The sequence below is a fragment of the Perognathus longimembris genome, chromosome 28 (genome assembly GCF_023159225.1).
Source record: "Perognathus longimembris pacificus isolate PPM17 chromosome 28, ASM2315922v1, whole genome shotgun sequence".
Taxonomy (NCBI): Eukaryota; Metazoa; Chordata; class Mammalia; order Rodentia; family Heteromyidae; genus Perognathus; species Perognathus longimembris.
In genome coordinates, this window is record NC_063188.1 from 108,831,959 (window position 1) to 108,844,751 (window position 12,793).

The window sequence follows — 12,793 nt, forward strand, 5'->3', positions numbered from 1 at the left end:
AAAAGGTTACTGGATCACCTTTTCTCACCAGCTCTTAGTATATTATTTATTTTAAGATCCAGTTCTCACATTTACAGCACTCTGCTATAATTTGAGATGGCAAACAGCCTATATTGTGATATTGATTTTCAGTCTTTCAGACTACCTTCTCTATTTCCCTCATTTTAACACTCTGCTTTATTGTACTACTATTAACTCCCCTGCCAGAGGATTAATCAGTGAAGTAGCATTTGGGTAGTGTGTGTACTCGATGTTTGTTTTTGTTGTTGTTGTTTGTTTTTATAAATCAAAGTTAAATACATGGTCAACTATGCAGATGTTGAGTACTTATATTATTTAAAAATATTCTATGTGTGGTGAATTCATCTTGGATGTAGCCGTCAATTTTTATTGAGATGATTAGATAATTTTTGGAATTGAGAAATTAGGCTTCTCTGACTGGAGTTCCCGCCAAGTCCAGTCTATTATTGTCTCAGTTTCCTAAACTCAAGTGGATTTCCAGTGTTTTACAGTTTAGTGGTTTCCAGTCCCCCTACAGTCTATATTTCTGCTATTCTGGGACAGAAACACCATTCTACAATCTTTAAAAGCTATTCAGCCTGTATTTTAATAATAGGGGGATGATCTCATACCAAAAAATCCAAACAGTAATAAACTAACTCTTCATTCGCCTACTATGCAGGGGATAGAAGATACAACAAAGTAAAGATACCATATTTCTGAAATGTATGTCTCTGAAATAAGTCGATTCGTACTATTTTCCATGCTGTTTATTGTGTAGGAGCTGCCTTTAATGAAATCATTTTTTCTGGGGCCCAGGGTAACTTTCTGTCATGTTGAAGTGTTTTGTTATCTTCATTATGTGTGGGTAAATTTAACAAGCTTAGTTTCCACAGTCCAGAGGGTATTTGGAAAGAACCCGAGGAAGTACCTTGGGCGCATCCAGGAAGTGGCTGAGAGCCATCTGGTATGAACAATTGATCGTAGGCCACCCAGCACTGGTTTACCAGTTTATTCCTCGGTCTAATTTCCCTGATTGTGAAGGATTTCAGAGCTACCTAGTAAAGTCTAACAGTAAAATTATCGGTAGGTAGCAAGTGTACTCTTTTGTACAGACTGTGAAATAATACTTTTGTTGTGTGCAATATTCAGACATGCACAGATCATGGCTAGGAAACCACTGAGATTAAAATGCCAATGCCTCCATTAAGAAAAACTTTGAAGGGAAAAAAATATTCAGAGATGATGTGGCCTTATTCAAACAGGTGATTCATCTCAGAGAAGGCATTTGCCCTAGAGGTTTCTAGTTCTCCATCTAATTCTTGAGCACACAGGTGAAACTTCCATCATGGACTTGGCATCTAAACCAGTACGCTTGCCTCCTGAATTTGGCTGTGGATTAAACCTGGCAAAGCACACTGTCTGCACAGGGATCCTAGACATTTCCTCCAGGTCTAGCTTATCTTGATTGCCTCATAATAGAAGTCTTGAGACTGCAGGCAATATGGTTGTGAAATTCTAAGGTGAGCTATGGAACAGAATGGTGGCAAGGGTTGTCACCGTCTAGGCTGGGCCTTACATAGTTTGTCTGCATTGGTGTTCCAGGTCAGTATTGTACTTCTGCCTTTTATGTAAACTTAGAAGACAGGAGCCGCCTTTACCTTCTCTGCCTTGACCTATGGCACCAATCTCTAGAGAGTGTCCTTCCTGAGTTCCCCATCCTTCCTTCTCAAGCCCAAATCCCGGTCCTGTGTCTTCCTTCTTGCACTGGAAACTTGTTCTTTCAATTTACTTTTTCCCATATCCTATGCATTGTCTTTCTGCGAGTTCTCTTCCTGGAATAAATACTTTAATGCTACTCTAATGATACCTTGTGATGAAGATTTGGAGTCCAAAGTGATCAGTGGCCCAGGCAACTGATCCGCTAGATCACTATAACCATTGCCTGCCTTCAAGGTCCTACCATCCTTTATCCTCACTGCTAGTGCTCCTTCTGGTTGATTCATTTTCCTTGCCTCCACAAGGCATACACCTCTTATACCCAGATTATAGCATTGGGGGTTTTAAAGGTGAGATGGTCATTGGGTTGAGGCTATCTATATATTATGATCAGTCTAAAATGTACACGCTGTGTATTAACTGCATAGGGGTTTGTGGTTGTATGACTGTTCACATCGAGCACATGTTGTACCCTTATCAGCTTCATTGTGAATCTGACCACACTGAATGATGTGAATCATTTAACTTTATTTTTTGGTCAGTCCTGGGGCTTGAACTCAGGCCCTGAGCACTATCCCAGAGCTTTTTTGCTCAAGGCTAGTACTGCTCTACCACTTGAGCCACAGCTCCACTTCTTGGTGGTTAATTGGAGATAACAGCCTCATGACTTTCCTGCCCAGTCTGGCTTGGAAAGTCATGCTCCTCAGATCTCACCCTCCTGAGTAGCTGAGATTACAGGTGTGAGCCCTGACACCTCACCCATCACCCACCTCCCCGGCCTGGCTGAATCATGTAGCCTTAATCCTAGGTCCTGTTACTGACTATTCTCTTGTAAATTAGAAAATTGTGTGTGTGTGTGTGTGTGTGTGTGCGTGCGCACACATGCACGCACACGCATGTGCACATGTGTACTCGTGGGCTTGCTCTTGTGCCAGTCCTGGGGCTTGAACTCAGTTCCTGGGTGCTGTCCTTGCACTTTTGTGCTCAAGGCTAGCAGTCTAGCACTTGAGCCATAGCTCCATTTCCGGCTTTCTTGGAGGTTAATTGGAGATAAGAGTTTCATAGGGAGCTCCAGTGGTGCAGTCAGTGAGCACAGGGTACTTACAAGAGTGTCACATGGATTTTCCTGCCCATGGCCTTTCCTCCTGAGAAGCTATGGTTACAGGTGTGAGCTACTGGTGCCCACCTTAGGATCTCCTAAGTAAATACTTGAATTATTTTCTAGAGATGAGAATTATATATTTGTATTTTTCAGCTTGAAGTGTTCCTTTGCAGCTCTTGAATGTAAACATTTTAAGAGACATTGAACAATTTAGAGCATTTTTGAAACAGCTCTTTGTAAGTTACCAAATATAACAGTGGCCAGGACCTTTTGGGCCTCTGGGAGTTCCATTCTTAAAATTAAAAACCCCCAAACAGAAACAAAACAAAAGCAATCATGAGACTAAACAAACACCTCTAAGCAAAATGCTTTGTGCTAGGAAGAAAAGCAAAGCAGTTACTAAAAGCAGCAAATTGTCCCGTTTATTGGGCCCATTGACTGTTTAGGAAGTGAGAGGAATTACAATGAAAGGCATACTTTGGGACAAATTTGGGCAAGGCTTGACAAAAGGAGATAAGATGCCAGACTCAACGTTGGATAACAACTTCTTTGGGTTTTGTACTATTGAGAAGTGGCAGGAAAATCTGTAGTGCTCAGAGGCATGTTACAACTGGAGGAAATTGCCTCCCTCCCCCCGCCTCCCCCCCCAAATGGGCTACAAATGTAATAGAGAGGGCTGGATTAACCCAGAGACAAGGAGAACAGAGAGAAGGAAACCAATAGGAAGAAAACAGGATTGCCATACCTGTCTTATCCAATGGTTTGGTTTGTAGATAAGTAGAATGTATTCATTCATTCCTGTTGATGCTGAAACAAGTTAGCACAAACCTGATGGCATTAAACAGTATATTACAGTTCTGGGAGTTTGGGGAAGTCTGACACAGATTTCCCTGGAATTAAAAATGAAGATATCTGGAGAGTTATCTTCATTTGTTGGGAGGCTCTAGAACAGTGTCCATTTTCTTTCCTTTTCCAGTTTCTAGAGGTCAGGTGCATTCCTTGGCTAGCGTCCTCACCTCCGAGCAGTTCTGGTTGGTTCAGCCTTCCTCCTGTCATATCACTCTGACTCTGGATTTTCTTGCCCATTTGGTCCACTTTCATCCTCCTAGCTAATTTCGTCTCAAAAGTCAGTTGCTTAACAACTTTATATCTTTATAACATTATATCTTTATAACATTAATTTCCCTTTGTTCTTGTAACCTAGAATCTCCACAGTTCCTGAGGGCTGGCTCATGAATAGCTTTGGGGCCATTATCCTGTCTTTCTCAGAGAAGGGAGAAAAGGGTGTGGTAAGTGCCTGACTTCTGACAGCCAGGCTAGAGGCACATGAGGAGATGCTAGGAGCAGCTCATAGTTGAGAAGACGGGTTTGGGAGGAAGTTGATGGAGTCCTGTGGAATGTTCATTCTGAGTCCCAGGCATTTTGCAGTGCATAAAGCAGAACACTGTCAGTGCTGCACTGTGATTTCAGAAGGAGTTGGCGTGTGGAGTTTCGAGTTTAGGAGTCATGCTTGCAGACATAGCATGTGAAATGAACAAAGTGGCCTTTTGGAAGGAAGAATAGACCATTAGGAAATGCTTAGGCTTTGATGAGCAAGAAGAAGTTGCTGCAGGATGAGAGGAGAAAACTAGAAAATAGCAATTTCAGTGCTACACAGAATGAACATGGGAGGGAGGGAAAGGAGACAGTGTCCAAACATTTACACTGTTATTTTCCACCCTACCATCCATTTACTAATTTTCCATTCTAAACAAGTGCTTTCCTCTGTAAGAAAGTAACTTACAAAGAGGCCTTGTGCAGGCACTGGTGGCTCATGCCTATAATCCTAGCTACTCAGGAGGCTGAGATGTAAGGATCACAGTTGGAAGCCAGCCTGAGCAGGAAAGTTAGTGAGACTCTACTTAGTAGTAAACACTAAAAAGCTAGAAATGGAGCTGTGGTTGAAGTGGTAGAGTGCTGGCCTTGAGTACAAATGCTCAGAGACAATGCCCAGGTCCTGAGTTCAAGCCCCAGGACAGTCTCTCTCTCTTTCTCTCTCTCTCTCTCTCTCTCTCACACACACACACACACAAAATCACTGTATTAGAAAACAAAATGTCTGCTAAAGGTTTAATACACATGTGTAGACAGGTAGGCAGATAAAAGTATGAGGTAGCATGCTGAGTGCCCTATACTTTTGGACATCTGTCTGATTCCCCATACACTCACTATTCCATGTCTGTTCTAGATAGCCCCCCAGGCAGGCAGAGGCATGAGCTGTGAATTACCGCCATTCCCAGTGGGCTGCACCGGGTTCCCATCATTATCCACATCCACATCCACATCCTCCCTTGAGTGAAAACCGGTTAGCCCATTCACAAAAAGTTGAGCTATAGAATTTCTGGACAACAATATACACATGTGATTTCCTTCTATTGTAATGAAGCCTAACTAGTTTGTGGTGGTGGGGCATAGAATATCAACTAAGGGTAAGAAATGAAAAATATTTTGTCTGGACTTCCTACCTATGCACTCACAAATATCTGCTTGGTGAAGCCCTAGTCATCTCTTAAAACCCACCTTTCGCCCTTCTCCCAGAATGTCTCTCCACTTCCATTCTCCAACATGGACTTTATTGTTCTCTTTGGTCTGCATCTTTGGTTACTCTGTACTATAATTTTTCCACATTTTCTCCCCTAATGAACTGTAAGATCACTGAGGCCCATGTATTACCAGTGCTAGCTGCTTGACTCTGGATCCAAAGATATGGAAGGACTTTAATATTTAAAGACTGAATGGTACTTTAAGTTGTCCAAAGACTTTATTTTTTTTTTGCTTTTTAAACCTTTATATATTTTCCTCTTTACAAAATGTTGTACAAAAATAATGGGTTACATTAAGATGCTTTGTCAAATATGTATATGAAGCAGACACTCTTTTTTTTTTTTTTTGGCCAGTCCTGGGCCTTGGACTCAGGGCCTGAGCACTGTCCCTGGCTTCTTTTTGCTCAAGGCTAGCACTCTGCCACTTGAGTCACAGCGCCACTTCTGGCCATTTTCTGTATATGTGGTGCTGGGGAATCGAACCCAGGGCCTCATGTATATGAAGCTTTGTCAAATATGTATATCCAAAAAGGTGTTTAAAGAAAGCTGGAAGCTAGGCACAGATGGCTCATACCTGTAATGAGATGATAGGATCGAGGTTTAAAGTCAGCCTGGGGAGACAAATCTGAGAGACCCTCATCTACAATTAACTAGCAAAAACTGGAGTTGTGGCTTAGTTGATAAGAGTGCTAGCCATGAGTACAAAAGCTGAGTAAGAGTGTGAGCCCCTGGCCAGGTGCTGGTGGCTCACCAATGTAATCCTAGCTACATAGGAGGCTGAGATTTGCGGATTGCAGTTCAAAGCCAGCCCAAACAGGAAAGTCTGTGAGACCCTTAACTCCAATCAATTGCCAGAAAATCGGAAGTGGTGCTGTGGCTCAAAGTGGGAGCCTTGAGCAAAAGAGCTCAGGGACAGTGCCCAGGCCCTGAATTCAAGGCCCCCCCCCCAAAAAAAGTGTGAGACCCTAACTTCAAGCCTCAGTACTGACACACACACATAAAAATAAAGTAAAATAAAATGAAGCTAGGAAATCCATCATGCTAATTGTTTTGGAGAAGGAAAAGGCATATGTACAAATAGAATATAACACAGCAAAATCTAGATAAAGGTGGACAAAATGGAATCCACTATAGATATGAAACTAGAACCTTTTCCTTTTTTTTGGCAGCATGCAGGTCTAGGACTTAGAAAATTGGCCGAAACTCAGTTACCACATCTAGGTATTTTGTCATCACTTAACATTTACAGTGTAGACACTTGCCCAAAGCACCAGGCCAAGTGCTTTGGCAATAAAAGAAAAAAATTCCAGATCTGAGCAGCTGCTATTAAATCATTCTTACACGAATTGCCCCAAGCACTCCACTCACATCATTTCCATTGATGTCAGGGAGAAATCCCATTACATATCATTTCCCGTTAGTACTGGGAGCGTGCATGCGCTTGTCGAAGTCTGGCTCCACCTTCTTTTTCCCTTTGTTGCCCACACAGAATTTTGTCCATACTTCTCTGAGGGTGATGTTCATTTTCTGTTCTGGCTAGCTATATGTGTCACTATCCTCTAATACAGAGGTCAGCGAAATAAGATCTGCAGGCCAGATCTGGCTCATTACCTATTTTTCTAAATACAGTTCTGTTGGAACATAGCCACACTCATTGCTTTTAAGCACTGTGTATGGTTGCCATTGCATCACATTAGTGGAACTGAGAAGCAGCAATCCTGTTCCTTACCAAATGCCAAAAATGTTTACTATTCTGCCCTTTATGGAAAAAGCTTGCTAATCTCTGTCCTAATATATTCAGAAATCCTTAAAGGAAAATTGTATTTTATTCTTTTTGACTTCAGCTTAAACATCAGTTTATTCAATGGAATCAATGAGGGTTCCAAACCTACTATGTGTTGGCCACTATTCTAGGCACTTGCGGTATGTCCTCTAAGCACCAAGCAAAATGGGGAGAGACAGCACTGAACAAAGGAACAACATGTTGGCAATAAATGTGATAGAGAAGAACAAACTGAGATGGGGGAGGAGTGCTATGATGGGTGGGAGGTCATGGTGGTAGTAGAACCGGTTTTATGTGAGTTCAGAGAAGGTGACATTGGAGCAGAGCTATGTGGATTCCAAAGTCTGTGGGGGTGAACAGAGGACGGGGTGTGTTTAGCATGCTTAAGGACTCCCAGGACAGGACAAGCAAAGGGTAGTGTGGGAGAAACTGAGCTCACGCTCCAAGTTTGGGTGATGAGGTTGATTTTATTCAAGTGCTTTTCTCTTTGACTGAGGTAGGAAGTCAGGGGGCACAGCAGAGGAGACACAGGGTTGGTCATAGTCTAACAAGCTCTCTGTGTTCTACAAAGAGGCTATGGATGAGGGCCAGAGTGAGCAGAAGCCAGGAAACCATTTTCTATGGTCTTTTGCTAATCCAGATTTTAAAACAATGACGCTGGCTTGTCCTAAGATAATAGAGATGGGGTGATGAGAATGCTGGCTTGGGCTTCTTGAGCCAGCTCGGAGCTTGGCATACAGTATCCATCCCTCGAATGAGTGAAGAAAAAGCCATTGGCTGTACAATGGAATCCCTTCTGGAAATTCCGATGGTGTCACTTGGGTAATAAGTAGAATTCTGGCATTTACACTGGCATTTACTCAGTCATTATGTCCTTTGCCTATATATCACCAGTAGTGAGGTTTCTAGATCCTATAGTTTTTCTATTTTCAGGTTTTTGAGTACCCTCCACACTAATTTCCCATGCATTGCATTAAAATGCCGTGGTCCAGAAATATTTATGTACAAACACTGTATGCCAATTGAAAATCAGAATTGAGAGCTAGACGTGCTGCTATGTCAGTAACCATCACATTTGGAGGCAGAAATATTACAAGTTCAAGGCCAGACTGAGTTAAGATACATAAAAAAATCCTGTATTTAAATAAATAAATAAGAATGAAAAACTTAGAACCATCCTAGATCTGTAGACATTACCTCCTGCTTCTTCATCTGTTACCATCCATCAGCACATACTCCTTTGCCTGTGAGAGCAAAACAAAGGAAAAGAGCTGCATATTTCTTTTCATTTCTGTGCTTCTGATGGGAAAGGCGAAGACCTGTGATTTTTGAGATGATTTCTTTTTCTATGGTTAATGAGAATAATGTTTAAGAGGTAAAAACCTTTCAATTTCTTCTAAGCTATCTGCAGGAGGAATTGATTGGGAAGAATTGATGTGAGATGATTAAACTACCTTTGGGCTTTCATTGTAGGCTGTAAAAAAATGAGTAAGCTTTAATATTTCAAATGACAACTGTTCCTTTGGGGCATGTACACGCGTGTGTGTATATGTGTGTGTGTATGGGGGCTTGAACTCAGGCCCTGGGCTGTCCCTTAGCCTTTTCTCTCAAGGTTGGTGCTCTACCACTTGAGCCACAGGTCCCCTTCCAGCCTTTTGGTAATTAATTGGAGATTAGAGTCATAGACTTTTCTGCCCTGGCTGGCTTTGTACTGTGATCCTCAGATCTCAGCCTCCTAAGTAGCTAGGATTACAGGTGTGAGCCACCAGTGCCCAGCTCCTTTATTTATTTTTGTTAGTGAACTATTAGTGAAGAGTTGTAGGTTTGTCTTAAGCTTTTACAAAGCCAGTAGGGCTTTTCTTTTTAACAGGCTTGAGATATACTTTATACATTTTTGTTGTTTTCATAATCTATTGTATTTGTCTTTTCTTTTTAAAATTACCTTTAAGTAGTTGTACAAAAGAGTTTATACTTTTAACGACTCTTCCATTGGCAGTGAGGTGAGCATTCATTTTGTAAGGCACCACATGGTTATTTCAGAGGGATGCTATTTCACACTGGGTCCAGGAATTCTAGAACTGGTGAATTTTGTAAATAAGCAAAGGTGTGAATACAAACAATGGATTGTCAGAATCACTAAGCATAGCTGCGGAGGAAGTGAAAGCTTTCCCAGAAATCCAGCTGAAAACCCCTTCCTTGGGAGTGATTGGAATCTGCCCACCCCTGGGTGAACTGTACTATTCTTCCACAGCCGGCAGTGGGCTGCATCTAACATGGCCAGTAGGGTTCAGCGGCCCTCTGCTAATAGCCTTGAAAGAGAGAAGGTTCAAAGAGGTTTGGTTCCCAGGCCTGCTAATGAGCACGAGGCCTCTTCACCTTAACGAACCAGGGCTTGTGTGGGATTCTTGGCCCTCCCTTTCAGAGGGAAGGCCTGCAGCAGTTCACAAAAGCAGCCACGGGCTTTATGGTGAGGGGAGCGTGCGGCTAGGCCAGGCGAAGGTGGCCTTAGAGGGGAGCAACAAAGCTGGCGGAGGTCATGCCCGGGCCAGCACTGCGGAGTGTGGGGCTCCATCGCCTGCCTCTCCCGCCTGTTGGTGGCAACAGTGATGAGCCTGTGATGGGAAATTTTAGGCCAGGAGAATTACACAGGGTCGTTCAGTAACCTTCGCAAACCTCCTGAAATTGTTTCGTAATTCTTAATTGTTATCATGGTTAGCACCTTAGCAAGTGAATATGATAACCAGCAAGTCTTAGTTCTATTGAACTAAAGGGTTGTTCTAAATATTCATCATTGGTACTCTAGCTCATTATTGCTGCCCCAAAGGCTCGTAGATAGGTTTTCCACTTCTCTCTGCCTACCTGTGTCCCATCCCTAGATGAAACAGTACAGTAATTCAGAAAAGTCCCAAACACATGCCCCTCAAGTTGCCTCTATGATTGTATTTATGGAAATTAATGGGCCTCCCTCACTCAGGACTACATCTTAGACAAAGGCATTGCCTATTCAAGCATATTCGTCTCTACCGAAATCCATGCATTTGACTGCAGCTATGGTTTATACCTATTTCCACAGCGATTGCTCTTCTCTATTTTTCAAAAGTGTAGTTTACTTCTGAAGAGTAAAAGCTCCCCATACACATATAGACAAATACATAGAAGTTCATATACTCAAAGTCTGAAATCACTATTGTTCAAGAATGGAAGTTTCCCCATTTTAATTTTCCACCCTAGTTAAAACCCAGCTGTGACACAAGATGATTCTGATTAAACACAAATTTATAGAAATTACAGTTTCAATGACTTGCTAGTTTAGAGTGAGGCCTTCAAAAAAAAAAAAAAGAAAAAGAAAAAAACTGGCCAGTTTTCATCCATTTGGAACTTTGGGAAAAGGTTAGGTGGTTTTGTCCCCCCCCCCCCCCACACACACACATTGTGCCCCCAAGGAACAGAGAGAGATATTAGGACTGTGTACACATTTGCCCTTCTCTGACCTGTGTTTGGAATTACTGAGATGCGCTGGAAGCTGACAGCCCCCCATGGCTGACCCCCTGGTGCCTAATCAAATCTCCCGTGCTGTTTCCAGATAGCTGATCAGCTTCCTTGGATTTTGCTGATGACTCCGGAGAGCTTTGCCTGAAGATGGAAACGCTGGAGTCGGAGCTGACCTGCCCTATTTGTCTGGAGCTCTTTGAGGACCCTCTGCTGCTGCCGTGTGCACACAGCCTCTGCTTCAACTGCGCCCACCGCATCCTGGTTTCACACTGTGCCACCAACGAGCCCGTGGAGTCCATCAGCGCTTTCCAGTGCCCCACCTGCCGCCATGTCATCACGCTCAGCCAGCGAGGTCTAGACGGACTCAAGCGCAACGTCACCCTGCAGAACATCATCGACAGGTTCCAGAAAGCCTCCGTGAGCGGCCCGAATTCCCCTAGCGAGACCCGCCGGGAGCGGCCCTTCGACGCTACCACCATGTCCTCTGCGGAGAAGGTCCTCTGCCAGTTCTGTGACCAGGACCCTGCTCAGGACGCTGTGAAGACCTGTGTCACCTGCGAAGTGTCCTACTGTGATGAGTGCCTGAAAGCCACTCACCCGAACAAGAAGCCCTTCACGGGCCATCGTCTGATTGAGCCAATCCCGGACTCGCACATCCGGGGGCTGATGTGCCTGGAGCACGAGGATGAGAAGGTGAATATGTACTGTGTGGCCGATGACCAGTTAATCTGTGCCTTGTGTAAACTGGTTGGGCGGCACCGCGATCATCAGGTGGCAGCTTTGAGTGAGCGCTATGACAAATTGAAGGTTAGTCCGACCCGCCTTAAACCAACCCCTTTCTGCCAGCAAATGTCATGGAAATAAGAAGTGTATTCACTGCTAGCTACATGGCAGGTGAAGGTTTTCTCTTCACCTTTGTTATCTGATTAGTTGTAGCATGTTTTTGGCAGCCTATAAATGTTACACAATGAGGGTATCATGTAAAAGTTGACTGCTGCTTGTAATTTTAGCGTTGTCAAGGTGAGGGCGAATTCGAAAACTCTGGATCGTTTTCAACCCTTGCAGTTTTTCTGGATCACTTTCAATCCCTGCAGTTCTTGCAAAGAGAATGCCGCTGTCTCTCTCCAAGAGACAGGGGAAAGAGAAAGATGGGGGAGGCAAAAAAGCAGAGAGACCAGTGCAAGAAAAAATAGCAGATAAAATCTGGCTGTGGGCATTTGGCAGGCATTTATTTTCTTCACTCATCCAGGAAAGCTAATTCACTCTCATTGTACCTGTATCTCGTTACTGCACAAACAAAAGACTAGAAGAAGGAATGTCTATAGTAAATGTCTGTAGCAAATGTGGGATTTTACAGGACACGTGACCTTTTTCTTCCTTGTGAAAGTGATATGCAGCTTATTGGTGAACAGTCACGTTCTGACAGTCTCGGGTTTCAAGAAAGAATTCCTTGCCATGTAGCTTTCATGTTCAATAAGGGAAGCCGGTTGGAACCTTACTTTTAGCATGAAGTTATTAACCGAATACTAGCTTGGGATAATAATTAATATGACTATCTATCAACTTGTTAAAACCATCCTCTAAATATGGCTAGGAAGCACCAGGGAAGAAATCACAAGTTGTTCCCAGATGTCTGTTCAACTTCAGGCAATAAGGGAGCTGATTATTACAAACTCAACTGAGACTCTGTACGTCAGTTTGAAAATAAAAATTTGAGAAAAAAAAAAAAAAAAACAAAAAACAAACTCAACTGAGAGAGCTTGAATGAGATACTATGTTCGTCAGCTAATTTTAGATCAGAAGCCACCGATAAAAAGGAAAGGAAATATGAATTAAAAGCTCTAAGTAAATACACACTGAAGTCCTTCCTCTCAGGAAAAACACATACCAAATAGTTGAGCAAACAAACCGATTCACATGATTCAAAGAATATTATCACTCAGAGAACATCTCACCTTTAACAAATGGTTCCTATCACTTCTCCTTAGCGCTAATGGGTGGTTGTGTTTACTTGGGTCAGATAGTTTATTTTGTGACAGCGGGATTAATGAGCCACATCTGGGATTCAGCTTTGCTATTTCTTGACCACGCTGGGGAAAGTTGACATGCTGAAAT

General features: G+C 42.9%; 1 protein-coding gene across 6 annotated transcripts in view; it reads left to right on the plus strand.

The window, feature by feature from the left end:
- The window catches only part of Mid1 (midline 1), a 306,714-nt gene that overhangs the window by 203,756 nt on the left and 90,165 nt on the right, over window positions 1-12,793 (plus strand). For 5 of the 6 annotated variants that reach the window (XM_048335725.1, XM_048335724.1, XM_048335727.1 and 2 more), the window contains exon 2: window positions 10,770-11,485. In XM_048335725.1, the coding sequence (XP_048191682.1) occupies window positions 10,826-11,485 (660 nt within the window). In that variant the 5' untranslated portion in view covers window positions 10,770-10,825. The remainder of the gene's footprint in view (window positions 1-10,769; window positions 11,486-12,793) is intronic. The other variant, XM_048335726.1, reaches the window with a different exon arrangement.